The sequence below is a fragment of the Podarcis bocagei genome, assembly GCF_964188305.1.
Source record: "Podarcis bocagei genome assembly, chromosome: 10".
In the NCBI taxonomy this organism is placed as follows: Eukaryota; Metazoa; Chordata; class Lepidosauria; order Squamata; family Lacertidae; genus Podarcis; species Podarcis bocagei.
Window position 1 is genome coordinate 37,401,856 of NC_138135.1, and position 26,928 is coordinate 37,428,783.

At 41.2% G+C, this 26,928-nt stretch overlaps 1 protein-coding gene across 1 annotated transcript; it reads right to left on the reverse strand.

The window, feature by feature from the left end:
- Positions 1-2,814: 2,814 nt before the first annotated feature.
- SLC17A8 (solute carrier family 17 member 8) lies at positions 2,815-25,043 on the reverse strand. The gene is made up of 12 exons (XM_081209664.1): positions 24,853-25,043; positions 18,841-19,087; positions 17,755-17,873; positions 15,041-15,155; positions 12,892-12,979; positions 10,968-11,054; positions 10,360-10,496; positions 8,816-8,965; positions 7,823-7,955; positions 6,110-6,220; positions 5,889-6,016; positions 2,815-4,707 (listed from the first exon to the last, which is right to left on the reverse strand). The coding sequence occupies exons 1-12, from the start codon at positions 24,951-24,953 to the stop codon at positions 4,369-4,371; spliced, it is 1,755 nt and encodes a 584-aa protein (XP_081065790.1). The 5' UTR covers positions 24,954-25,043; the 3' UTR covers positions 2,815-4,368.
- Positions 25,044-26,928: the final 1,885 nt, after the last annotated feature.

Sequence of the window (26,928 nt, forward strand, 5' to 3'; positions counted from 1 at the left end):
ATTAAAATCTGGCAGTGATCTACCTGGGTTATTGAGCTTTTTTTTAGGAACGTTCCTTTTGGGGGGGATTCAGGTCCAAGTTGTTGAGCTTTTCTTAGGGAGGAATGTCCTATTTTTTTGGGGGGGGGTTCAGTTCTAATAAATGAAAAAAAGTCGTTCAACAATTGATTGCTAAGGAGACACTCAGCCTCGCTGAGAAAACTCGCATCTTCTGTTATTGTGATCTAGAGCAGTGTTTCCCAACCACTGTTCCGCGGCACACTAGTGTGCCGCGAGATGTTGCCTGGTGTGCCGCGGGAAAAATTAAAAAATTCGAAAGATTTTTTTTTTAAGTCAAATTTTCGATTGGGGCGCCGTCACTAGATGACCCCTGGGGTTCCCTCCCTCCCTCCCGCTCTGCGCCTCCCTCCTCCTCCGGGGAGGCCCTTCCTGGCTCTCGGCCAAGGCTTGGCGGCTGCCACTCACTCACTCGCTCGCCCACCCGTCCCTCCATCCCTGCACCCGGCCTCTCCCCCTCCGTCCCCGGCGCGGGGGCTGCCGGGATCCGTAGTCCCCTCGCCCTTGGGCTCCGCGCCCGCACGGGGTGCGCAAACTACGTTTCCCAGCGTGGCCTGGCGGGCCGGGTGTTTTGTTTGAAGCGCTCTTCTCCCGGCCATGGAATGAGCGCAGCGGCGGCGGCCGGGCGGGCAGGGGCTCTTCCGCACAGACCCCGCGCAGCCTGCCTGCGCCCCCGCGGAGATCGGGCGGCAGGATGGAGCCGGGGGATCCCCGCGGAGGCGGAGCGGCGGAGGCGGAGGCTGCCCCCCAGGTAGGGCTGCGTCGGGGGTTTTTTGTTTTTGCAATGCTGCATCCGCGCCGGAGGGGACACATCGGACCGCGGGGAGACCCCTTGGCGGGCATGCAAGGCAATGCATGCGTGCAGGCGTTGCATGGAGTGCAGTGCAATGCAATGGCAACGCGGCGCCCTGCATGCATGCATGCAACTTCCACCGGCGCTCCGGACTTGGCAGGTGAGGGGGGTCCCCAGTGGGCGGCAGAGAGAGCCGGGAGGGCGAAGGGGAGCCGGGGGGGAGCAGCGCTGCTCCCCGAGCCTAGCCCGGGGGAAACTTTGGCGTCGTTGCGCCGGGTGTTGGAAGCGGAGGCTGGCGGGGGCCCCTCACCTGCAAAACCTGGTCGCCTCTCATATATTTCGTGCATTGCATTCATCGCCCGCTTTCTCCTCCAAGGAGCTCCCGGGGGCGCGCGTGGTTCTCCCCGTGTTATCCTCGCAACAACAGCCCTGCGAGGTGGGTCAGGCGAGTGGCCCAAGGGAGCACCCAGGGATTGTCCTGGCCAGGTGGGGTGATTTGAACCCTGCTCTCTGCCCGGTCTTCGTCCTCATTTAGCCCCCACATGTGCATGACTGTGCATGACTGAGGTTTTCCCCCCTCGTCTTGGCTATGGTGTGAGTCTGTCCTGTTAATTAATGGGGTTCTGCCTTCGGAGAAGATGAGCCAGCCCTCAAGGAGGTGATTATGTAATTTGCTAGCAATTCATGTCCCTCCCGGCGTGACACTGCGCGCTGACGTCACGGGGCTGTAATGGTGGTGTGCCTCGAGATTTTTTTCATGAAACAAGTGTGCCTTTGCCCAAAAAAGGTTGGGAAACACTGATCTAGAGTATGGAGGGGTGGATGGAGGAGCCAGCGATCGACCGTGATCTACCAAAACCTCCCAGGGATCGACCAGTAGATCCCACTTGACCTGTTGGACATCCCTGGGATAGAAAACCTAAGCTCAAAAGCCAAGAGCCTGCTCACCTCAGGTGTGTTGTGCTGAAGGTGTGTTGTGTTGAAGTAAGACTCAACGATCAGTCCATTCAGCTTCTGTACACGGAATAGGAAGCTCCATCTTGTTTCATTTTTTGCCTCAGGCAAAAGAATGCGCCTGGACTGGCCCTAAATCTATCCCATATCAGCTAGTATCTTAATTGTGGGTGGAAAATCCAGTTCAATAATGGCAGCTGTAATATCAGACATATATACTGCTACAAAGGTTGTGTGCCACCCCCAATCTCTGCCAAGCAGGTAGCAAACATTCCAGGGTGTTCCAGGTGGGAATCAAGACATGGCAGAGACTCCTGTGTCTTTAAGAAATATGGTTTATTCTACACATATTTACACCAGCAGCTTTCAGTGGAGAGAGATTTCACAGCATTCACATCTCAGGAGAAGCCCTTCTTTCACAGCAGCCCAGCGCTGGATTCCCAGACATCCCAGGGCTTCTCTCCCTGCCTTCAGCCAGCCAGTTGAGATGTTTCTGCCCTGCATGGCCTCTGCCCAGAGTTCCGGCAACTCCTTTCTCCTCCCCAAGAATCTTTGCTGTGTGGCATCATGCCCTCCCCTAACCTTGGCATGTGATTTCTGTTTGCACAGACCCAAGGATTTCTCTCTGATGGGCCATCAACGCCTTTTGTCATGTTTACAACCTCTATTCCAGGTGAGGCCCGGACCGGGAAAGGAAACTTAGCCTGCATCTTTACATTGTCTTGGAATCTTCCCTTCAATGCTCCAAATGTTATCTAAATTCTACCATTTTTATTAATTTATAACTCTATATATGTAACAACATTTAAAGTTATAGGCAGATTTAATCACCCTCAATTTGACTATTTTCTGCCTCCCACTAAGAACCTTGAAGGAATTGTAGCAGCATTTTAACTATTTCTGTTAAAATGTCACAGTTGCACAACGTGACAGAGTCAATAAGAATCACAATGTGACAAAATGGTTTCACTTGAATTTTACTGAGAGAGTGATAACATGAAAACAAATGAATCCATCATTTACTGAAATTCTTCAATCAGAAAACACTGTGAGCCTTGGACAAGCCAGTAGAGATTTGAAAGTGATACAGCATGCTTGCCATGTGGTTGTCAGAGTTGGTGGGAAAAGATTTAGGCCTTTCAGTAATATCAAACATACTACTTGGTGTAAAAATATTATTGTAAGAACTTTAATAACCAGCAGATCCCCTTTTAAATAATACATGTTTGCTTCCTCAAAATACATTGCATAACATACATAGGACCCAGCCTAAAGCGAACATCATCTATGCAAACTACACTGAAATAAATAAGAGTTAAAGAGGACAACTGTTCTCTTGCACAAAAGAATTGCACAAAAGGATTTCAGTGGGTTCCCTGCCCCCACTCCAAGTTTCCATTAGCCTGGGCCTTTAGTTTACAAGCAAGTATATAACAGCAGATTTCAGAAGCAAAGAACAGCATTCGGCTCCCAAACTGCCTATTTCCTTTCCACCTTGTAGAGCCAATTGCTGGCCCTTATGAACCTAAAGATAACCTGGTCCCAGACTGTTAAGGACTTCCTCTGCCGATATGAAGAACTGATATATATTCATTCACCATCTGAAGTGGGGGGGGGGGAGGGTACACAGCAGGACCTTTTCAGTCATGGCACCTGCCTGGCCCATCATTGCTCCCTTCTGAATTGCACTATGCAGTAAGATCCTGACTTATTCCAGAGGGCTTTTGAATTGAACAGGGTTTTAGTATTGCTTGGAATGACTGTTATTGAAAAGATTGTTCTTGCTGTTGTATTGTTTCCTGTTTATTCTTTAGTTGCGTTTTAAACATCGTTTTATCCGATTTCATATTTCCAGCTCTCTTGGAGACATTTTTTTAAATAGAAAAATGGGGTATTACCATTTTAATAAACAAGCAAACTTGTACATCCTTTGCTGAGGATCAATTATATAATACACATCAACATTTATAACACACATATACATTTTGGAGAGGCTAAAAAATAAATAAATCCCAGTCTTGGGGATCCATATGTTATCTCTGCCAGCAATTAAAAATTGAGAAGTAAAATAAGCTCTCCAGTGGGTTTCCCAAAATGGTCTCTAACAAATTTCCTTCGTTGTCAATGATTTAGTCTTTGGTTAAACATTTCATTTTCTCCCCTGCCATAATACATTTTCTGTTGCATACGGAAAGGGATGAACAGAGCGGTGGTGGGGGTGGGGGGCGGAATCTGCTAAAGGACTGGGTAGTCATAGTGTTAAGAGCCAATAACATAATTATATTACTAAAGGGTGACATGGTACATCCAGTACTTTGTTGCCTTTAGTGAAAATTCATGTGATGTAAAGGACTGTGACCTTTACACAGAGATCTAAATCCGTAAGTTTACCACAGGGACTTCTGGGAACCCAGTTTTGCTGTACTACAAGTTGAAAATGACAATATCTTACATCTAGCCATTTGGCATGATTATCTACAAAAAGAACCCAACCAAATAAATATAGATACTGCTTTGTTTCGTACAGCGATTGTAACGATCACACAAATCATACACAGTTAGATTTATGATGAATCTTGATAAGTCCCATTTTCATACTGACACGAAGTCTCTTCTTCTGCATCTTGCACCACTCCCTTTTGCTTTTGCAATGCTTTCCTTCGCCATTCGTCATCTTGAACAGTAGCACCATATGTTTTCTTCGGGCTAACGAAGGTTTCATTGCTCAGATCAGTCTCTTCAGCCAGTTCATCTTGGTCAATTATTCCACATTTCTCTTCATTCAAGCTTTCTGGGTCAGCCCATTCCTGCTTCTCACCAGAAGCAAAGATGGCATAAAATATCACTCCACTATAGTGAACTAGGGCAGCTATTAGGAAAACATTTTGCCATTCTTCGCGGGTCTGGAGGAATGATATAGGACAAGTTACTCGGAACAGGTTGTAAGAATCCAAAATAAAGCCAGAAGTTAGAGAAATGAAGTGACTGTTATCCATTCTATTTTCTAACCTGAATTTTGAAAGAATGATTTTTTTCTGATACTATGGATTACCAAAATACATAGCAGAACATGCTTTATTTCACAGAAATATGGATTGCTATAATGGCAGAGAAGCATTTGGTGCAGGTCCAGCATTAGATTTGAGTGGGGCTTTCAGCACGGGGCTCGTGAGAAGTCCCCAGAGTGCTAGTATAGGCCTTCTTAGCATTGTGGCAATTCTGTGGCCATAAGTGACTCACTCCTTCCCTGGACCAGAATTCCTGGTGTCCCTGGGACTGTTGGAATGTGAGCTGAGTGGTTGCTTGGGCAGTTATCATGTGATATGCTCCAAAATTCAACCCCTGGTGTCCTTATTGGGCAATACAGTGGTACCTCTGGTTATGAACTTAATTCGGTCCGGAGGTCCGTTCTTAACCTGAAACCGTTCTTAACCTGAGGTACTTTAGCTAATGGGGCCTCCTGCTGCCACCGTGCCTCCACCATGCGATTTCTGTTCTCATCCTGAGGTAAAGTTCTTAACCTGAAATATTACTTCTGCGTTAGCAGAGTCTGTAACCTGAAGTGTTTGCAACCCAAGGTGTTTGTAACCCGAAGTACCATTATATAACATGGCAACCAACTGGCCCTGCTCCTAGCGGTACCAGGCCCATGCAGGGTGAGAAATGGGAGCATAGATATCAGTCCTTTGCTGGGGTGTGTGGACCTCAGCAGCTGGGCCTGATCCCATGGAAGTCAAGTCTTTTTTGACATGTCCTGTTGTAACCTTTTATCACAGGTTTAACACAGGAAAGTTCATAGAATTTTCCATATTACTCTTGGGCTATTTTAAGAGAACACATGAGTAAAAATCAGAGAAAATCATATTTCCTTTATTCAGCCTTTTTCAACAACCAGCACGTCAAGTATTCACTAATGCTAAATTACACCTACTGAAGTGAAGGCTCAGCCCTTAAACATGTCAATAAGATTTTTCAAAATGACTGGGGATGGTTTGGAGTAGGCAAGGGTATCAATCCTTTATAGTGATAATTGACTGCAATGCATTTGAACATATTTCCAGGGAAAACAATCTAAACATCTTACCTTGTGTTTAGTCATTGCACCAACGATGAGGGGGCACACCATTCCTGACAGTGTCCCCACTCCATTAGAGATGCCCATTAGGATGCTGGCATACCGGGGCGCAATATCTAAATGGTTGACATTAAATCCTGTAACATAGAAAATTAGTCAACAATGCAGGGCTACTCTCTTCAGTCATAGAGAAAATGCCTTGAGCAGACCAAAAATATTTTTCATTTTACCTGAAATAGCAAATCCACTGAAGCCTACTGCTAAAACCAAGAAAGAGATTGCAACACCTCTTGTGTGAGAGAAGCCAACTACCAAAAGTAAAGTAGCCTCCATTCCAAAACCTGCAGAAAATAACACAGAGGGGGAAAACAATTCACTGATAAATGCAATATATTACATTCTGTTCCCATACTCCTACTGAATAAGAGTTATTTGTTCACTGTGATCCCTCTTCTCTGTTGCTAAACTCACAGTATACTATGTAAAAAGGTAAAGGGACCCCTGACCATTAGGTCCAGTCTTGGCTGACTCTGGGGTTGCGGCGCTCATCTTGCTTTATTGGCCGAGGGAGCCGGCGTACAGCTTCCAGGTCATGTGGCCAGCATGACTAAGCCGCTTCTGGTGAACCAGAGCAGCGCACGGAAACGCCGTTTACCTTCCCGCCGGAGCGGTATCTATTTATCTACTTGCACTTTGACGTGCTTTCAAACTGCTAGGTTGGCAGGAGCCGGGACCGAGCAATGGGAGCTCACCCCATCACGGGGATTCAAACCGCCGACCTTCTGATCGGCAAGTCCTAGGCTCTGTGGTTTAACCCACAGCGCCACCCACATCCCAGTATATTATGTAACTCTATGAAAAATCACACCTTTTATTCGTACCATTAGCACTTACCTATGTATTTATCAGCTCTTTCCCCCTCTTCACAAACTTCCCCTTTCCCATTCTTTTCTCCCATTTTGGTTTAGATTTGATGCAATATATCCTTCAGCCAAGCCTCCCCCTCGCCCCAACATTCCATACTCTTTAAAAGAGCATCTTAAGAAAGCTTTTATCTGAGTCTTCTCATTGATATTTTCCATAGAAATGCCCCATATGTCTTTGCAAATATGGTCCTGAAAGAGAGTAATATGCTGGGCAAGTATAGGTAATGATTTTGTATTTCACCCCAATAACATATCTTGACTGACACTGGCCAGTTTGCATGCAGCTCAAATGCTCCTCCACTGCTCCTTCTGTCACTGATTTGCTGTGTCATCTGCATGAGGGCTTGTAGTTTGTTTCCTCATAATAAACAATCAATGGTAATTAAAGATTGTTCAAACCATTTGCAGTAACCAAGCCTGGGCTCAGATGACTCTGACTTGTTGCATCTGTGGCATGGCAGGAATGAACGAGGTACACTTTTGCGTGGTGTGCACCAAACCCTGCTTGCTCATGTTAAACACCAATGTGTTTTAAACTTTTACTTATTGTGATGTATGAAGCAAGCCTCTGGAAGAGTGACGTGATCCTGTTTCACTATTGCAACAGTCCAATCAATTACTAGAAGGTGTAGGTACCAAGACTGACATCTCACATATTCTGGGGCTCTGCATCAACCAGAACCAGGTATATAAATCAAAGACAGTAATGGTGTTGCTTTATGCAACCCAGTTATGCAGAAAGAAAGTTAATAGTGGTAAATTTGTTGGGTAAATGAGTCCCATTCTCCAATCCACTATCAGCAACCAAGAAAGCCGCTGAAAGGCTAGTGTTCTTTAACAGAAAATGACCATCCATGTGGCCCATGCAGTAATACCCAGTTCATCTGTTCCAAGACACTGGCACTGGCAAGTGCCAAAGCTGATCTACAATTACACACAATAAGCTGCACACCATACATTTCTACATTAGGTAGTAACATATAATTCAAACATTTTATCTATAAAATGTAACCATACCTCCACAGTTCATTATTTTTCTTACTGCAGTTGTGCTTAAAATTCTTCTGCTGCGTAAAAGGTCAGCCAGCTGCCCTCCAATAGGCACAATAATGGTCATGACCATATGTGGAACAGCAGACAAAAGGCCAACCTGAAAGTAAATACACACAATTCTGTGGAAGTGTACTGTATGTATATGAATGCAATGGTGCCCATGTTTTGTCTGCTTTATCCAGTCAAACCAGTGCAGTGAATGATCTGGGAACACTTCATGCTAAAGCGGAGTTTGAATGTATGGATATAATCAGTACCTGGCTGGGACTCTACTGAGTCTCTACTGAGATATAAGTTACCAGATTATGAAACAATGATACAAATGGAGAAATCCAACATGGCTACTTCTGAGGATCCTCAACCTTACTGATTTTTCAAACTAGCCAAACTAGCATGCATAAAGCTAGCTCCATCTTCTCTGATGAGGGATGAAGTGAAGCTTTCTCTTCCTGATCTTTCTTTCTCTACGCCATGTAACTGAGCAAGAAAGATGTGCCTAAGCACTTGAAGCACATGCTTGAAGCTATCTTTCTGTTTATTCTACTCTAGAGTATTCTGCCTGTGTTCTTCTTGCTGCTGCTTGGATAAATCCATAAATCTGACCTTTGTAAGTAAAGCATTTTTAACTTACTTAGCAGTGTGTGGCCTTAGCAGTTTGTTGCAAGAAGGGTAGAAAGGGGCAACCACTGTATGCAACTAAATGGGATAAAAGAGTCTAATTACCTATATTCCTAATACTACACTGCTGCTTGACTTTCGTGTGTTTAAACTCTGCTACTGGTGGCTCACTACTGTTGGAGAGTATGTTATGCCCTATGTTCTGAATCCAGGCACCCAGCAGATTCTTTTGTTATTTACCCCACACATGTGGGTCACAGGGATTTATATTTTCCTCTCTCACATTTTTATCATCAGAGTCCTAAAAAACCCCACCAGACCTTGGATTCATTCACATACCTTACTTATTGCAAATCCAAAGACCTCTTCAAAGTAAGCAGGCTGACTTATCAGCAGTAAGTAGAAAGTCCAGCTTCTGCAAAAGTTTGCCACAATGATTGCATAAACCGGCATTGAAGTGAAAAACTGTTTCCATGGCGTACTAAATCTCTAGAAGAGAGAATGTCCAATTTGAAGAATCATCTGCAGTGTGGCAGCAGTTACACCTGTTATATAACTATATTGATAAGAATGTCCCCTCTAATATCAATTGTACCACACAATCCTAATGTGTGTTTACTCACTAAGAAAGTTCCACTGTGCATTGTGGCTCAGTAGTAGTTCACCTTGTGGAGCACAGCCACAACAATAGTCTCCCAGTAGCAGCATCAATGCCACTTACTAGGGGGATGGGCAACCCGGGAGCTACACCAATGAACTGGCAGGAATGCAGTATTGGTTCCACTGGTGCATCCGGGCAACACAACCTTGCTGCTACTACGGGGAGATGACTGCTGTGGTTCTGCCCTACTGGGCGAGCCAATTCTGGTGGGGCTCATTTACTAGTATGTGTATTTAGGACTACATCTTTAACCTTATTGAAAAACATCAGCAATAGAATGCAAACACTATGCCGTGGTTTTCATAAGTAATGTAAGACTTACATACTCATGTAATACTTAATACCAAGATATTCAATTAAAAAAAAAGTTTTCGGACCTTCATGTTCTGAGAAAAATGAGGAATAGTCAGCCACTGTATGCTAAAAGCTTTGAAACTAAAATAGGGAGAAAGTACTCTGGTCTATTACATTTACAGAACTTGTGTTATCCAAACCCGCTTTTGATGTGTTTGCATTGCCGAAGCCCAGAAACTGGAAGGCTGACAATAAGTGATGCCACACTTCTAAGCATTCTTAGAGTCCCTTTGTACACACACCAGAAAACAGCAAAATCATACATTATTGTAAAGTTTTTTTAATTTGTAGCACTATGGTTCTATAAGAAAACATAGCTTAAAAAATTGGAATTACTCATTTTGGGGTGGGGGAACCACTAAAAGCTTCAAGCTGGGTATATTATCAGCTATATCAGCATAAAATATGACACAACATCAGTGATATAGGGACATTACAATGATATCACATGGCCATAAAAGTTTAGGAGCGGGGTGTTAATCTGACATTAGAACTTGCAACAATGACCAGGGAAACTGTATACTAAATTATGAGGTAGGGTTGTAAAATGTTTGTACAGTAGTTTTGAAGAACGAACCATCTGCCAAGACTAAGCAGCTAAGAAATGACAAGGTGCACTACAGCCAGTATGGCATAGGTGCCCTAGTGTTGGACTAGGATACGGGTTCAGATCCCCAACGCAGTCATAAAACTCACAGAGTGACTTTAGGCCAGTCACAGTCTCTCACCCTAACCTACCTTACAGGATTGTTAAGAGGATAAAAATGGAGAGGAGGAGAACCAGGTACGCAACCTTGAGCTCCTTGGAGGAATGGTGGGATGAAAATGTAACAAAAAATGAAATGAATACCACAGTATTTTAACTTACACTGGCACTGACAAGATTGGCTCCTCCTATACTTGTTTCTATGTAAGTTCTTTCCTCGGTGGTTATTGTTGGGTGAACAGCTGGACTTTCATAGGCGTGCAACAGCCAGAACATGTACCAGATAATCCCAAACATTCCTACAGAGGAATTCAAGGAAACATGAAATGGTCAACTTCATGTTGAGCACAATATGTAAGAGTCAAGGCATCTAGCAATATTATTTCAATAATCATCTCTTCTTTGGTGATCACTCGTAGCCGAGTAAGATTGTCTTCCATAAACACAGTTTTAACAATGAGTCCGTAAGTGACTGTGGAGGCCAATTCTGGATCCACACGTCCTTCCACAGTGGGGACATTGGTTTCCAGGCAGGAGTTGATCACGGTGTGGATTTGCCAAGCGTGCCTTCCTCTTAGCACGTTTCTCCCTTGCGTCCTGAGTTCGAGTGTCTTCAAAGTCCATGCAGCATAAAGCTAAACTAATAACCCCACCCTTTTAAAAAAAGAAAAAGTAGCCCAAAAAAGTCTGGAGTGCTGCTATATTTAAAATAGTTTAGAACTTTATTGTACAGTTTTAATTGCATTCATTTTTGCCACTAGTCAACTTACCATATATATAAAAGACAGATGACCATCCTATGTACTGCACCAATACGCCAGCTAGTGGCATAGCAACCACAGCCCCCGCATAGGAGCCTGCAGATAAAAGGCATGTGTATATAGGTCAATAATTGTGTTCCAACACCTCCAACTCATTATCATTTATTAATTCAGGTAGCTCACAGCAGCAGGGTCTTCTGCTGAAAAACTGTACCATAGCCAGTTGACAAAAGGAGAGACTTACAATCGTCCTAAACAGTGCATGCCAGTGCATATAATCACAGTGATGGCCAAACTTGGCCCTCCAGCTGTTTTGGGACTACAACTCCCATCATGCCTAGCTAACAGGACCAGTGATCAGGGATGATGGGAACTGTAGTCCCAAAACAGCTGGAGGGCCAAGTTTGGCCATGACTGACATAACAGGAACAAAAGATTTTAAGAAGCAGCATTCAGCAGGTACAGCTCATTGCTGTAGCACTATGGGGAAGAGAACTTACACTTGTGGAATGTCATCCTGAGAGGTCTTAAAGGGACAGAAGCCCTTTGGGGAAATGTTTCTAAATGTACTGTAAAATATAAGAAGTTAGGGAAAAAAACAATTCTAAGGAGTATGATTTAATAGACTTTGTGATTATAAGATGCCAGTGATGAATGGTTAAAAAAAATACACGTTATTTCAATCATATTGAGAACTCATATAGACAAGCCATGAAATTCTAGTTTGGCCTTTACTAGTGTTGCTAATGAATTATTCCAAGGGATGAACAGACTCAGGTGTTCTTCTTTTCCTCAATTGACATTGCTTCATACTTTGTTAATGAAGAGTTAACCTACATATGAACCACTGTTGGGCATGTTGAGAACACCTCACTAGGAGCTACCCTTGGAATAATTCATTACCGAACTCGTTTAACTTGTGATTATTCATGCTTGATGTGTGTAGTATAACCTAAAAGGTATTTTCCAACCACTTTTTTAAAGCATTAACTAAATCAAACACGGCAAATTGCCTAATGAAAGAAATAGATTTTAGCTTACTATATCTGCACACTCAGTCAAATATTCACACTGTATGCAAACAAACTGGAACTTAAAAGAGGGAAGCAGTTCAGACACTGAGGGAGAATGAATTATTCTAGCAGGATAATGCCAAAAGAGACAGAGAGAGGTATAAGTGAGAAGACCAGAGCTTAGAGACAGATTATTATCTATTAAATTTCTATACCACCCTTCATCTGAGGCTCACAGGGAGGGTTACAATGTAAGAGCACAAAATACATAACAACATAAATACACAGCAACAAACAAAGAGATAATACTGTTTAAAAGGCAAAATTTAATTAATTTGTTTAATTGTTTAATTAGCCTGAGGTCTGGAAGAAGATGATTTCTTTATTTATTTAGCCTAGCAGTTAAAGCTACGTAATGAAGTTGCCAGGTGACCCTCGCTGGGGAGAGCACAAATGGGGAGCCACTAGAAAAAGACAGAGCAGAAAAATAATGTCTGAAAATTAAGTATGTGGGTGAGTGGTAAACAGGCCAGCAAAAATCTGAATTAGCAAATAAATGTGGAAAGGTAAAAAATTAGAGGAATTTAAATGGAGAGAGAAGAACTAAGATATACTTCTATTTTTTTTTTCACAATTGAAAGGGGGAATGGGAAGAATTCCCCTTGAATGAGATATGGCAGATAATACTTTTACCCTTGACTCCATTTTGAAAGAAACTGATGACAGGTTATGCATTCTTGGGATATTAAGAGATCTCCTCCAGGGAACTAGATTATGCCTTTCAACCCCTGAAATGGAAACAGTCAGAAGCCCTCAAATGAGGAGTGACCTGAGACCCTATTATTTATAATTAATGTTATGTTTTCTTTAAAGTCACAGTACACACAAACTTTTTCTCAAAAATATGTATGAAAACTTACCACAGAAAGATGTGGTTGCTAGTCTACTTCTTTCAAGTGGAGGTGCCCATTTACTCCACATTCCATGACACGCTGGGTAGGTCACCCCCTGGCAAATGTATCAGATAAAAAGCATTCAATTTCAATTTAATTCCATCACTTGTATACACAGTATTTCTCCTCTTCAACTAACTATTTATTTATTTTTTCTTTTACGGCAGTACAGTTGTACCTTGGAAGTCAAATGGAATCCGTTCTGGAAGTCTGTTTGATTCCAAAATCTTCGAAAACCAAATTGTGGCTTCTGATTGGCTGCAAGAATCCTGCAGCCAATCAGAAGCCGCGGAAGCCCCGTCAGACGTTTGGCTTCCAAAAGAATGTTCGCAAACCAGAACAATCACTTCTAGGTTTGCGGCGTTCAAGAGCCAAAGCGTCCGAGTTCCAGGGCATTTGGGATCCAAGGTACGACTGTAATTCTATGCATACACAAGAAAATAAGCCCGACTTCACACAAAAGGACTTGCATCTTAGTAAGCAGGGGAATCCACACTACAAATTAAGCAGAATTAAGAGGTTTGGCCAGGGCTGGATTACCATTAAGCAAAACAAGCACATGCTTAGGGCATCAAGGGAAAGGGGGCACCACATAAATTTTCCATTGCCAGATTTTTAACATTAACTATCACAAATTGCTCAGCTGAGTGTTCATTTTCTCATTTGAAGTATATTAATAATCCCAACAGGACAACTATGCCACATGGCGGGCTGGATGCCTTATCTCAACTAAGTATAGAAGCAGATGTGTTACATAACATTAGTTTTGAAAATCTCATTTGCCATTAGATAAGTAGGATAATTTTTCAGGTATAAAGTGGAAGTATACAAAAATAAACATTTTCCATTTTACTGTAGGTTTTGTTTCATTTTGAAAAATAAAATGTTATTTTATGGTTTATTATTGGTTATATTTTGAATTAGATATATGTATGGGGGGCACCAAAATCTTTTAAGTGTTTAGAACCTCTAAAGGTCTTAATCCAGCCCTGGGTTTGGTGGAGTGGGGAACATCCTCAGTTTAACCACCTAAAATTCGAAGAAGTGCAGGTTTGACTGGATAGCTATGTTTGAGTACTGTTAAAGTTTTGTGCATGGTGTGGCACTGAACAGCAAATATAGTTTGGTTCTCATATAACCATTTTCACAAGGTAGGTGTCACCACAAAATTAATATTCCCTCAGTATTCCAGCAGCTAACAGGACTTTGAAATAGTGCCCACTTGTGGTAATGTTGAACGTCTGCTATATAATGATTACACCACATTGGTGTCAAGTACTAATTCAACCCAAAACACCCTTTGTAAGGAACAAGCTGCACTGTGCTCAACTGGGACTTACTTATAAGTAAACATGTAGAGGATTGCACAGTACAACCTACCATACAGAAACTTTAAAAACTATTGTGAACCATTCTAAATTAGTTAACGTTCAGTGTGACCTCATACAAATCTCTAATGTGACTGTATTTGGAACGCTGCATCCAGTTCTGTTTGCTATACCTGAAAAGGTAAGCAAAATGATGCAGGGGCTGGGGCAACTCGCCTGTGAGAAAAGGTCACAAGATTGGGGGCTTCTTAATTGGGGGGGGGGGAGTGAGCGGGGCATGATAAAGGTGTACAAAATGGTGCATGACATGTAAGTGTGTTTAGAGAAAGGTTTTTCTCCCTCTCCTATACTAGAAGTTCGGACATCTAATGAAGCTGAGTATTGGAAGATTCAGCAAAGACAAAAGAAAGTATTTTTGTCATATGTTTCACACAGAGCATGGTTACACTATGAAATTTGCTGCCATATGATAACAATGGCCACCAATCTTAAAAGGGCTTCCAAGGGAGGGCTGGATAAATTCATTGATAAAGCCTATCAGTGGCTACTAGTCATTACGGCTGTGTGCCATCTTCAGTATTGCAGACACTATGCCTCTGAGTACCAGTTGCTAGGAAACATGTGAGGCAAGGGTTGTTGTCCTCATGCCCTGGTTGTAGGCTTCTCCTAGGCATTTGGTTGGCCACTGTGAGATTAAGATACTGAACGAGATGAGCCTTTGGCCTGATCTATCTTGGCTCTTCATATGTTCTTAAGAAATATCTTAGACAAATATATTGGATACCTACCTCCACAAGACCTTGCAAAATTCTTACAAACATAACACAACCATAATGTACTCTGGCAGCTGCAGGAATGAACATATTTAGCATGGAAGTTAGGAAAATAGCTGCTCCAAATACCCTGTAAAGAAAGAACAATATTTTCCCCATATTATCTTATAGAGAGATAATTCTTCATATTGTACATATATAACAATCTAAACAGCTGTTAATGATATAAAGTCTTAAGAGGTGCATAGCTAAACCATGTCATCCATCAGCAACTAAAAGAAGGGTGATTACAGTCAGCCTTTTGTGATTTCTCTGTGTCTGGGTGAAGACCCTGCCCATAAATTATCATTTGATTTATATCAACACAATTCTATAATATGTGAATTATGTTCATAAGCTTCCTGGGAAAATTCTCCTCTTTTAGACCTGATGTTCAGAAACAGTGGCCCTAGATGACTTTGCCAATTTTTTACATGGACACATCTGAGTTACTTGACTTGCATGTGAATAAGACTCGTCTTGCATTGATCCACATTCTTAAGGTGGGTAAAATTTTGTGATTAGTTCAACATATTAATCTGGCAAACTTCAGAATTAAGTAATCTTGTTCTAAAACCTGAACATGTCAAGCTCTTCGGAAGACTTTGTAGATGGCTCTTCACTGTGTCTCAGCAATAAAGTACATGGGGGCTGATCTGCATGCTGAATATTCAAGTTTAAATCTCAGGAAATCTCAAGGATGGGTTAGCAGGTGACAGGAAAGGCGTATGTCTAAAGTACCAGAGAGACCCCACTGTCAGCCAGTCAGTAGAAGATGCTGGGATAAATGGACAAAGAGTCTGACCTAAGATGACAGCTTCCTGGTTTCTTAAAATGAGTGCAAAAACCATAATCTCACAAAAAACAAACTATCTGCAAATCCACAGGAAACTGGGCATGTGCTTTAGTGATGTGAGGTGTCAGCAAGCCACACTGATGTTCTTTTCAAAAGCAATATTGCATAAAATGCAATTATCATTCTTAAGGAATCAGATTACAACAACTCATTGACAAAAGATGTTTCAACATCTATTATCTTTTTAACTATTACTCACTGAATACGGAGTTTTCAGCAGGATTAAATTAATTAATTTATTTAGTTATGGCTATGGCTTGTGAAAGGGTGTAGAAGGCAAATTATTTTCTGTACAAAATTATTACTGTTAAGTTGTGGAATATTAAATACAAAAAAGGCTATTATTGCAATTATTTTGGATTGGATTTTATTTGGCCATATCTTCCTTGTACATACAGAAGAAAACACAATGAGTGATATTCAAGTTTTATTCAGAGTAGACCCACAGAAATTGCACTTAACCATCTTCACACAGTTTACATATTAATTCCTACATCAAAATGCCTTCCATGTAGGAATCAAATAGTGGGGGAATCATCCTAAAAAGCAGCTTTTAACTTGTTCATGAGGTGGCTTTCGACAATCCAGAAATGATGAGAAGTTGCCAGCATGAAATCTGTTCTTAAATTATGTATGATGTTGATCAACAAGACTCTGTTCTTGAAAGACAATATCCACGTGTGTCACATTCCTCGTCCTTTTATTACCAAATACCAGACAACTGAATGCCTTGTAGAATGTATACTAAACTATGATTTGAAATAGATTCTTAACCTTTTGCAATTCCCATAAGACAAAAAAAGTTTTTTAACCTGAAGCCAAGTTGTTCTCAGAATATTATTTTTGAATTGCAATACTTGGTGGCCAGCAGCGCTTGCCTGATCTCCTGTTGCTAAGGCTTACCAGGGGTACGGCTGGAGGATAAGGTCATCACAGTGCATAGGCACTGGCTGGATTGGCTCTGCTGGTGTGTTTGAACCATGACAACCTCACTGCCACCTCACCCTCCCAATAAGCTGCAAAGGCGCTGCCTATGACAGACATTGACATCCTTGCCAACTGCTACTGTTAAGTTGTGCTTTGTTCAATGCGTACATAGGATAGATTAGCTTTTGCCAACCACCTGTAGTTTTGGACTACAACTCCCATTATCACCAGCCAGTGCAGGTGGATGGGGATTGTAGTCCAAAACATCTGGAAGACAGCAGGTTGGCAAAGTGGCAAGGGTGATTCAGTGCCAACTACATATCTTGGTCATAAGATATTCCAACAGCCAGTATCTAGCCTTACAGGGTTCAGGATTCATCCTGAGCAATGGCCAAAATTGAGTGCTGGACAGTGGGAATCTGATTACATATATACAGTACAACACAGTACAACTCTGCTCCACAAATGGCCATACATAAATACAGCCCCCAAGTCATTCTACCCCTCTGTGGATGAGTTTGTATCTTTTTATTTTGATAAGATTAACAGTAGGAAAATGTAGACCCTTTGTAGATCACTGTGTATCTAGAATTATGTTCTCTAGTGAGATGAGCAACTGAAATGGCTTTCCTTTTATTAAGTTGACATCCAGGGCTTATTACACAAGGAGCAGAATACCTTCATCTTAGACACAATCATTAAAATTAAATAGAAACTAGTATACTTCTGCCTTTTAATGTCACAGATAGTATCATCATCACATCCATTGTGTAAGTTCACAAACTGTTCCCAGTTGCTAAAACTAATGTGGAGTTCATGAAATATAACTTGGTTTTAAAAAATACAGCATTAGATAACACATAAAATTGTAGTAATTACTTTATTACATCATATTATCTTATCATACCTGTTAGCTGCAAGTTTATTTGCAATGAAGCCTCCTGGAATTTGTGTTACAATGTAACCCCAGAAAAATGAGCCATGAATAAGTCCTACTGTTTCTGGATCCCAGTTGAATTGTGCTTTCTACAAATAAGACATATACATATGAAATTTGCACACCAGTGTTTAGAAGATACATTTTGTCACATGATTGCCTGCACTCACTTTGGAGTTGCAATATCATGCAGAGCGCTGAACCAAAATTTGTGGAATTTTGTTTTGCCAAAAGCTATGAAAATTACCTTGTCTGTGTCACGTTGCAACTACCTTTTCATCAGTTAGTCGAGGTGCAGTTAAATTATCAAATATTATAAGGGCCACTATATAATTTCCCTTCTAAAGTTTTTTTTCATTTAGAAAGATATCATTAAATGCACAAGTGCCATTTAACAAGATTTGCTTTTGTTTATTTGAGGCATACTATGTGAAATATTTTACTGACCATAACCATAGATTGGAGACAGAAGACAAAAGCAAAATCTTAGCTATTTTAAAAGTTTTAACAAGGGTGGATCATCTACCTGAATAGGCAAGCTAGTTAAAGTGGGTTGCTTGTTCCACAACTCTGGCAAAGCACACACATCTCTGCCACCTATAATTGTGGTCCCTATAATTATCATATTTACATTACAATCATATAGTTCTTTACTAGGAAGTAGCTCCCACTGTGTTCAGTGGCACTTACTTCTAGGTAAGTGTGCCTAGGATAGCAGCCTCACCTATTATTCAGCTCTTTGGCGCTGAATTAAAACAATTGGTAATCAGGTATTTTCGCATATTGCATATTTGTTCCTATTTAGGACTAAAGTGTGGGTTTTCCAGGGGAAAGCCATAAGGCAAAGGCAAAACCTCTCCTACCCATGCTTTCTAGGTAGAAGACAAGCAGAAGCATGGACGAGCCCTTATACTATCTGAATACCCATACAAAAATGAAAGCCCTTAGCTATCATCTTTCAAACATCTGATCTGGCATACGGACTTCTTACATAGGTCTTCCCAGCTAAATGGGGATGACATTTCTCTGTATCAAATAACATATGTCCCTACTCACCTCAATCTCTGGCTTTCCATTGACATAGATTGTGCTGTTGTTAACCATTTCCACTATGGCAACACCAAGATTGCATCGAATTCCAAAAGAAATGCAAAACCCCAAGCCACTCATGATGGCAATGATGTAACGTTTGGGAAGTCCACAGCAATAGCAGTCAAATAAAGGTTTCCTCGCGGCCTGCACAGGCCTCCCTTCTTCATTCAGTTCAATGTTATCTTCTTCTTGGTTGGTTCCATCAATTTTTCTGAAGATTTTAAAAAAAGTAAAAGTAAAAAGATGTTCTTAGGACAAGCTGTTGATGTGTAGTTGAAGTAATACGCTGATTAGCTGCTACAATTACATTCCCATGTTAGCTGTTCCCAATTAATTGTAACCGGAACATGTGAAAGAAAGCAGCTGGGGTTTTTGCATAAGGCCTTGAAGATTTCAGAGAAATACTGGGGCAGCTGTCAGGTTCGTCTCAGGCCCATTCACACATCATGGTAACTATGGATGAAAAACACCCACCCCATAGGCCTAATTAGACTTCCCCATTTTCCTTGGGCAGCTGTTTTGGCCAAGCCATTCCCACTTGCTCTACACCTGATATCATTTGTGACATCACATGAGAGACAGGTAAAGGCAGGGCTTGGACCAAATGATTCCCAGCATTTCCCAAGTGGATGGCAATCAGCTGATGGTTGGGAACTTGGGAAGTGTGTGTAAGAGACTTTGCAAACCTACTTTGGAAATAAAAAATGGTCTGCTTTTACAAAGAACGGGTCCGTCCCCCCTGCTCCCAAAGGAGATTTATGCCTCAGAAAAACCTGTATTAATTTATTTGAAACATTTCTTTGAAATAAAGAAACATGCATTCTTTCCTGCATTTCATTTAATAAATTCAAGAGGGCTAACAGCAATGTGTGTGTGTGTGTGTGTGTGTGTATGCATAAAGGTAAAGGGTAAAGGGACCCCTGACCATTAGGTCCAGTCGCGGACGACTCTGGGGTTGTGGCGATCATCTTGCATTACTGGCCGAAGGAGCCGGCGTACAGCTTCCGGGTCATGTGGCCAGCATGACTAAGTCGCTTCTGGCGAAACCAGAGCAGCGCACGGAAACGCCGTTTACCTTCCCTATTTATCTACTTGCATTTTGTGCTTTTGAACTGCTAGGTTGGCAGGAGCAGGGACCAAGCAACAGGAGCTCACCCCGTTACGGGGATTCGAACTGCCGACCTTCTGATCAGCAAGCCCTAGGCTCTGTGGTTTAACCCACAGCGCCACCCGCGTCCCTCTCTCTCTCTCTATATATATATGCATAGGCAGCTATTAAAACAATGAGGCACAATCCAGCAAGTTCTGTGCGTTTAGTTGTTTCTGTTATGAGGACCTGCAATCTAACCTTCAAATATGCTAGTTTTGGATCTCACTAAAGCCACTACCTTTTGGCCTGCTTTATTTCCAAAGGGATTTGATGAAATAGATTGTGTTGGTGCATAAACAGATAGACTTCAGTTTGTGCAGTAGTTCCTCTTTCTCTTCTTTCCCTTGCAGTTCCTCCTCTTCCTGCCCCACTGACAAATCTGCTCCAGAGGTGTCCTCCAACCCTCCAAAGCAGCTTTCAAGTTGCACCAGAAGCCCAGTTGCACGAGCAGAAGTCCATTTTGTTTCTGCACCAACCCAACTGAATATTACCCATGGTTTCAAGAGAATGTTGGAGCCACCATTCTGACAGCATTATGCAGGCTCATAGACTTCTATTGCAAATGCACCTGACATCAGAAATCAGATGAAAAAGTTTGCCTGGCATGGCAATAGCTGAACATCTGTCACAAACCACAGTGCTCTTGGCCATAGAGGGTTTCTCCTAATTAGGTTCAAATCAGTTTATCTGTTCAGATACATTCTTCTTCATCTTGACTGGAATAATTGCCTCCTCAAAATTAATTATGTAAGCAATAGCAGTTAGGTCAAGTGAGGAGAAGAACTGACAGGGATATTTAGATTGCCATCTGGGCTAACCTTGAGCTTTCTGGAACTCTCAAGTGATGTTTACCACCTCCTGTTTGCTCCTTTCCTGCAGTAATTCAGAACTTTTCTTGTCTTGCTACACTGGTCTGGCATTTATTGAGCTAGACATGCCTTTGCCACCACAGCTGCAACTGGGAGGCATGTTTGGTGTGAGATGTCTCTGGAAAAAAAGAACTGTGAACTTGCAGGGGCAATACCTTGTTGCCAAAGTAGTTTAACAATTCATGAAGCCCTTCTTCAAATAACCACTTACTCCTTTCCATGACCTCTTCCAGGAACAAGGTCATCAGCAGAAAATACTTTGCTCACATGCTTTCAGTCTTATAATATGACATAATAAAAATATGACACAATGCAAAAGTTAAAAGGGATATGAAGAGAAGCAACATAACCTCCAAAGACAAGGCCAGATCTAATAACACCCCTAGATGGCAAACCTGAACATTTAGAAGGAATGCAGTCCAGAAGGGGCTGAAGATGGCTTCATTGACTTTGGAGGCCCTAATGGCTTCTGAGGGGGCTGAATACCCCCTCCCAGATCAAATGAGCCACCCACCTACAATTTCCAGAGCAGCAAGTTGTGTTCTTATCAACAACTTTTTGAATGGCTGCTGTAAATAACATAATTGTATTTGTGCATACTTTCTGCGTTATATTTCCCTCTTATCCCACTGTCTACAAACCACCCACCACGACCATGTGTATACATACCTTCTCAGGGTTGGCCCAAGATATTTTGTTCCTGAGGCAAAGGACAAGATGGTATCTAATCCATGTAGAATACCAACATTGCATTGTATCTAGGCATAGCAGTTTGGGAAGCTCTATACAGAAGTAACCCATGTTTTCTAATGCCATTAAATGAGACTTTTCAGGAGGTAACCTGAATGTGGTTTTCAGATTCAGGGACCAGTACTCAATCTAGCTGAAAACATGGTGATTTCTTGTCCGTCAATTAGAAATGTGTAAAACGTGTACCCATCTGAGTTAACTCACAAAACCAAATTATGGTGCTAAAGTTGTCTTGCTCTAGGAAAGGGACAAGACATCTTAATCACCTTCCAATACACAACATGATGCTTCCCTCTTGTCTACCAGGGGCTCATGAGGAGGGTCCTTTTAATTTATGCCTCCCCCCCATGCAGTATACTCAAATGGCAAGCGCGAAGCACCTATCTTCTCCAAAGATGCACTTCTCTCTCACTTTTTTACTGTCTTCTGGTGGGTCTTCTCCACCATGGATGGGTTTGAGTATACTTTGCCTTCACTCTTGGTTGCCTGTGGAGACTCTGTTTGATCCCTCCCGGGCTAGCCACCATGCTGCCTTCCAGATGTTGCTGAATGCTCATCAGTACTAACTAGCATTGCTAATGATCAGATATATTGGAAAGTGAAGTCAAAAACATCTGGAGGGCACCATGTTGGCTAATTCTGATTAGAGCTATAAGGATTGTAATGCAGTCATAAAATACAACACTTCTTTGAATAATTTCAAACTATTAAATGCACAATTTTCAACCAAAACAATCTGCCTCATTATTATTGAATTCAAATTAAACATTTTCTGCAGGGCCAGTCTTGCGCCTTGTTGATCCTAGGTGACTATCTAGAGCAGCACTTTATGGGACCAGTTTTGTTGCAGCATACGGGAGTGACTTTTTCTTTCTAGGTTGCTTTGATGCTTCTTGGTTTGCTACGCAGAAATTAGAGCATTAAAGAATATATATGGGTTTGATGCAATGTAGGGAGCAGTGCTTGAGGCAGAGACAATGAGAGGGCCTAAGCAGCAGGAATCTACTGGGACTTAAAAGTACATGGAATAGATGGGTTTATTGGTGCAAGGGTTATAGAAGAGAGACCCAACAACAGGTTTTCTGGCTGACTGGAAATGGAGCAGAAGTTTGAAAACCGTACAGTGAGTGACTTTATATCGTCAAAGCAATGAATGAACCAATGCAGAGCTGAGTACCATTTAAATATTTTGCAAGGGTATCAAAATAGCCAGAGTATGACCTACTCATCCTACCTACTGGAGATACCTTTGTCAATAATTCATAGATATATATTAATTTACTGTCAGCTCACTGTTGACGTCAGCTCACTTTTGACGTCAACATGTAATATGATAAAGCAGGAAATCTGTAGGTGTATGAAGGTATATTGGTAGGTGTATGAAGGAAACCTGTAGGTGTATGAAGGTATATTGACCAAATGTCCTTGGCCAATGAAAACATATCTTCCTCATAACATATCTTCCTAACAATATTTATGAAGAAAAACTGGGAAAGCTTCAAAATAATCCTAGGAACTCTAGCAGTTCTTACATTTAATAGCATGTACTATATTAATATCTTTAACTGCTTATGATGTCTTTATAGTTTAACAGGTCTTATTTTAAAAGACAAACACCTTAACCAGATCAAAGCATGATTTTGAGTGATAAATGCTCCTTATTTCATCTTTCATTTTATTTCTGAAATTTTCTTCTACCTGTCCTGTCCTAACATGGCACAGAAATATATTATCTGAGAAGAGGCATCTCTTAAAAGTTTATTTTTTTAAAGCTTTGCATGTAATAAAATTCAAAAATGATACTGCAGTTTATTATATATCTACAGATGGTGGGTTGTTTGGGTCTTTTAAAATAGTTTACAAGAAAATAAGATATGAGACAAGTTGGCTACCAAGGATGAAACAGAAAACTACAAGTCCTATATCTGTACATTCAGAAAGTATGAATAAGTCATTATATATGAGCAGCATGAACCAATGCATGCTTCCTCAGAAGTAGATCTGTTGTCTTTAGTGATGCTTCATCTCAGGTTTGCAACCTAGATAGCATTGCAAGCTACATAAATGATAATATAATAGTATATTATAATGTGTGTGTGTACACACACACACACACACACACACACACACACACACACACACACACAGTGAGTCCTGTTAGTGGTTTTGTAAAATATTGGAAGCTGCCCAGAGACTTTATTGTTTAGGGATAGCATAGAAATGACATAAATAAATACATAAAGAGAATCTTTATTATTAAGAAATAATTGTGCTGCTTTGCAAAAATGATATGCTCCCCATGACAATACATCAATTGATTATTTGGCTGGTAAAAGAAAAGTCTAACTGTCTGAATCTTTCAATTTTTTGGAAGATTAATGATAAACTTGTTAGTCTTTAAAGTGGCACAACACTCTGTTGTTTTTACTGCGACAAACTGAAACAGCTGCCCCTCAGGAAATTCGTGTATTTGAAACAATGTGAATATTGTGAATTTCTGCACTTTCACCCCTATGGTTTTTCTCTTATAAACTTTTAAATGGCTGCCAATTTTTAACATATCCAAGCATATTATAGACAAACAGACATAATCCAGTTAAGCTAAAAAGCTTGCATTTAAATTGATGCTGGTTACGATCCTAAGTACACCTGTACTGACAAAATCAAGTAAAGTTGGACTATCTAGCTACCTGTATCAGAAGATCAAAGAGTTTAATCAGATTCATGGTCACTTTTGCAATTTCAGTTTTACACAAGCTACAATTTTTGAATTGTGCTCTATGTTTCACCTCTATGTTTCTAAAACATGACATGGATATAAATTTAGATACATGTATAGATATAAAATCACATGAAATTTTCACATTTATTTTCAGTATATGTTTCTTTTATTTCAGTTTTTTTATTGATATTTTATTTTCCTTTGGTTCTCTTTCTGGATATTATTTAGCATTAAATCAGCTTTGTCTAAGTTTTATCAACAATATTTAAAATGCTTAACACTAGGCCTATTTTGCAATTATTTCATATTTTAGCAGCTCATATTTTATAGTGGGGTCGTGTGTGTGTGTTTTATCCCATTACTTTGTTACTAAGGTACAGTTCCTTGCATATGCTGCTTATTCAATTATGCTTACAAATTTCCTTTCCAAATTTAAACCTAAACTTTATTTGCTTACATTTTTGAAGTTTACATTAAGTTTTTACCTTTGGAAGTGTCCCAGTGAATCACTCACAGTATTCTTCACCTCTTCCTTCCCAGGCTTTAAAAACCTCTCCCTTAATGAGTTAAACACTTCAAAAGGCATCTTGTCTTCCTTAAATAAATCCTTTAATGTAACATTTTGTTTGCTGTCATCGCCAGTTTCCCCCAGACTTTAGTAGCCTGCCTCAGTGCTTTCCTCTATTTTTTCCCCCCTGTTATCCCTGGTACGACGACCGGATGATCCACACAATGTTAATACTCCAAAATATCCGTCAGAGTGAAAATTTCAGCAGAGTCTCCTCAGAACTGCCAATAGCTCAAGCAGAATTGTAGTGGCTCTGTTTTTCATCTATTGTTGTTCTGCGGCTGATCATCATTAAAGAACAAAGGGCTACACCTGGAGGTTAGAAACGCTGGACCTGGCGCTTCAAGCTGGTGCACCCGACTGAAACACACTATAACTTGCTCATCCTCTCTCCCAGCTTTCTTCCGCCGTCTCTCTCACACAGATCCTGTGCGAGGTGATGCTATAGTAACGAACACAATACCTGTCCCTCTGGCCACTCAAGCTTATTAATAGATCTCATCCCCAGCAAACTTTATTAAACATTTATACATTCTCCCTGTCACAGGACATGGACTTGTAGCTCCATTTTACTCTCAAACTTCCTCTGCACCCCAACCCCCCAACAAACAGCTTTTGTTGGTCTCTTGGAAATGTAGTCACAATAGGCATGTCATTTATGATTGACATCATTAGGAGCTCTGTCTAAAAAAACCCCCAAGAAACAGAATTGCTTTAAAACGCTGTGTGAGTAGTCATTTGCATTAATCCAAACAAGAACACATGGGTCATTTATTTACTTATTTATCTGTTTATTATAATCATAAAAAATGGATCAGAAAGCGAGTTATAAAAACAGAGATCTGCTTCTTTTTCTGAACTGGCCACATTGTGTGTTTACCTCTAATCTTATTATACTTATTATTGGAGTTAACAAAAGTGCACCTTTTGTAGAAAATACAGGGGTGGGTCAAAAGTTGAAGCACTAGCTCAGCCAACTGTGCTCTCTTAAGGTCAGATAAGGACCCATAGCTCTAGGTTCAATTAATTCAAGTTCTTAATAGGCCAAACTCAACACTGGATTTAGGGCAGTGCTCCACTGCACAGAGTGCTGAGCCAAGGGGGCACACAACAACAACAACAACAACAACAACAACAACAACAACAACAACAACAACAACAACAACAACAACAAGCCTATATTTATATAGAGGTCTGGAGGGGCACCAAATTTTGTTTTTACTCATGGTGCCATACAGTGGTACCTCTGGTTACAAACTTAATTCATTCTGGAGGTCCATTCTTAACCTTTAAACTGTTCTTAACCTGAGGTACCACTTTAGCTAATGGGGCCTCCTGCTGCCACTGCACCACCAACACGCGATTTCTGTTCTCATCCTGAGGTAAAGTTCTTAACCTGAGGTACTACTTCCGGGTTAGCGGAGTCTGTAACCCAAAGTGTTTGTAACCCGAGATACCACTGTATTACCAAAGTCCACCCCTAGGCCAAACTATTGCATTTTCTACAGCATGTCATTTATACAACACACATCATATACTGCATTATAAAGCATATACAGTGGTACCTCGGATTACAGACGCTTCAGGTTACAGACGCTTCAGAAGACAGACTCCACTAACCCATAAATAATACCTCAGGTTAAGAACTTTGCTTCAGGGTGAGAACAGAAATTGTGTGGTGGTGGCGCGGTGGCAGCGGGAGGCCCCATTAGCTAAAATGGTACCTCAGGTTAAGAACGGACCTCCGGAATGAATTAAGTTCTTAACCCGAGGTACCACTGTACAAGTAATTGGGGGTAGGAATCAAGAAATGGGGTCATAAGAAGGATAAACAAACTGACTGACAAGCTGAAGCTAAGAACAGCTGCTGCTGCTACATTACTGGCTGAAGGCAAGGACGATTGAAGAGGTTCTTGCACTCTTACCTTATCATTATCATGGTGAGTCACAGCCCCTTCAAAGCACTTCAGGCCTACTTATATTCACTAGGGCT

Bases quoted from the DNA above. Each gene is read 5' to 3' on its own strand.
- SLC17A8 (XM_081209664.1), bottom strand. From the start codon at position 24,953: ATGCCTTTTGAAGTGTTTAACTCATTAAGGGAGAGGTTTTTAAAGCCT. The intron at 12,980-15,040 runs GTAGGTATCCAA...TACATTTGCCAG, and splicing joins TTTTGCAAGGTCTTGTGGAG to GGGGTGACCTACCCAGCGTG. The intron at 8,966-10,359 runs GTAAGTTAAAAT...TCTCTCTTCTAG, and splicing joins CCAATCTTGTCAGTGCCAGT to AGATTTAGTACGCCATGGAA.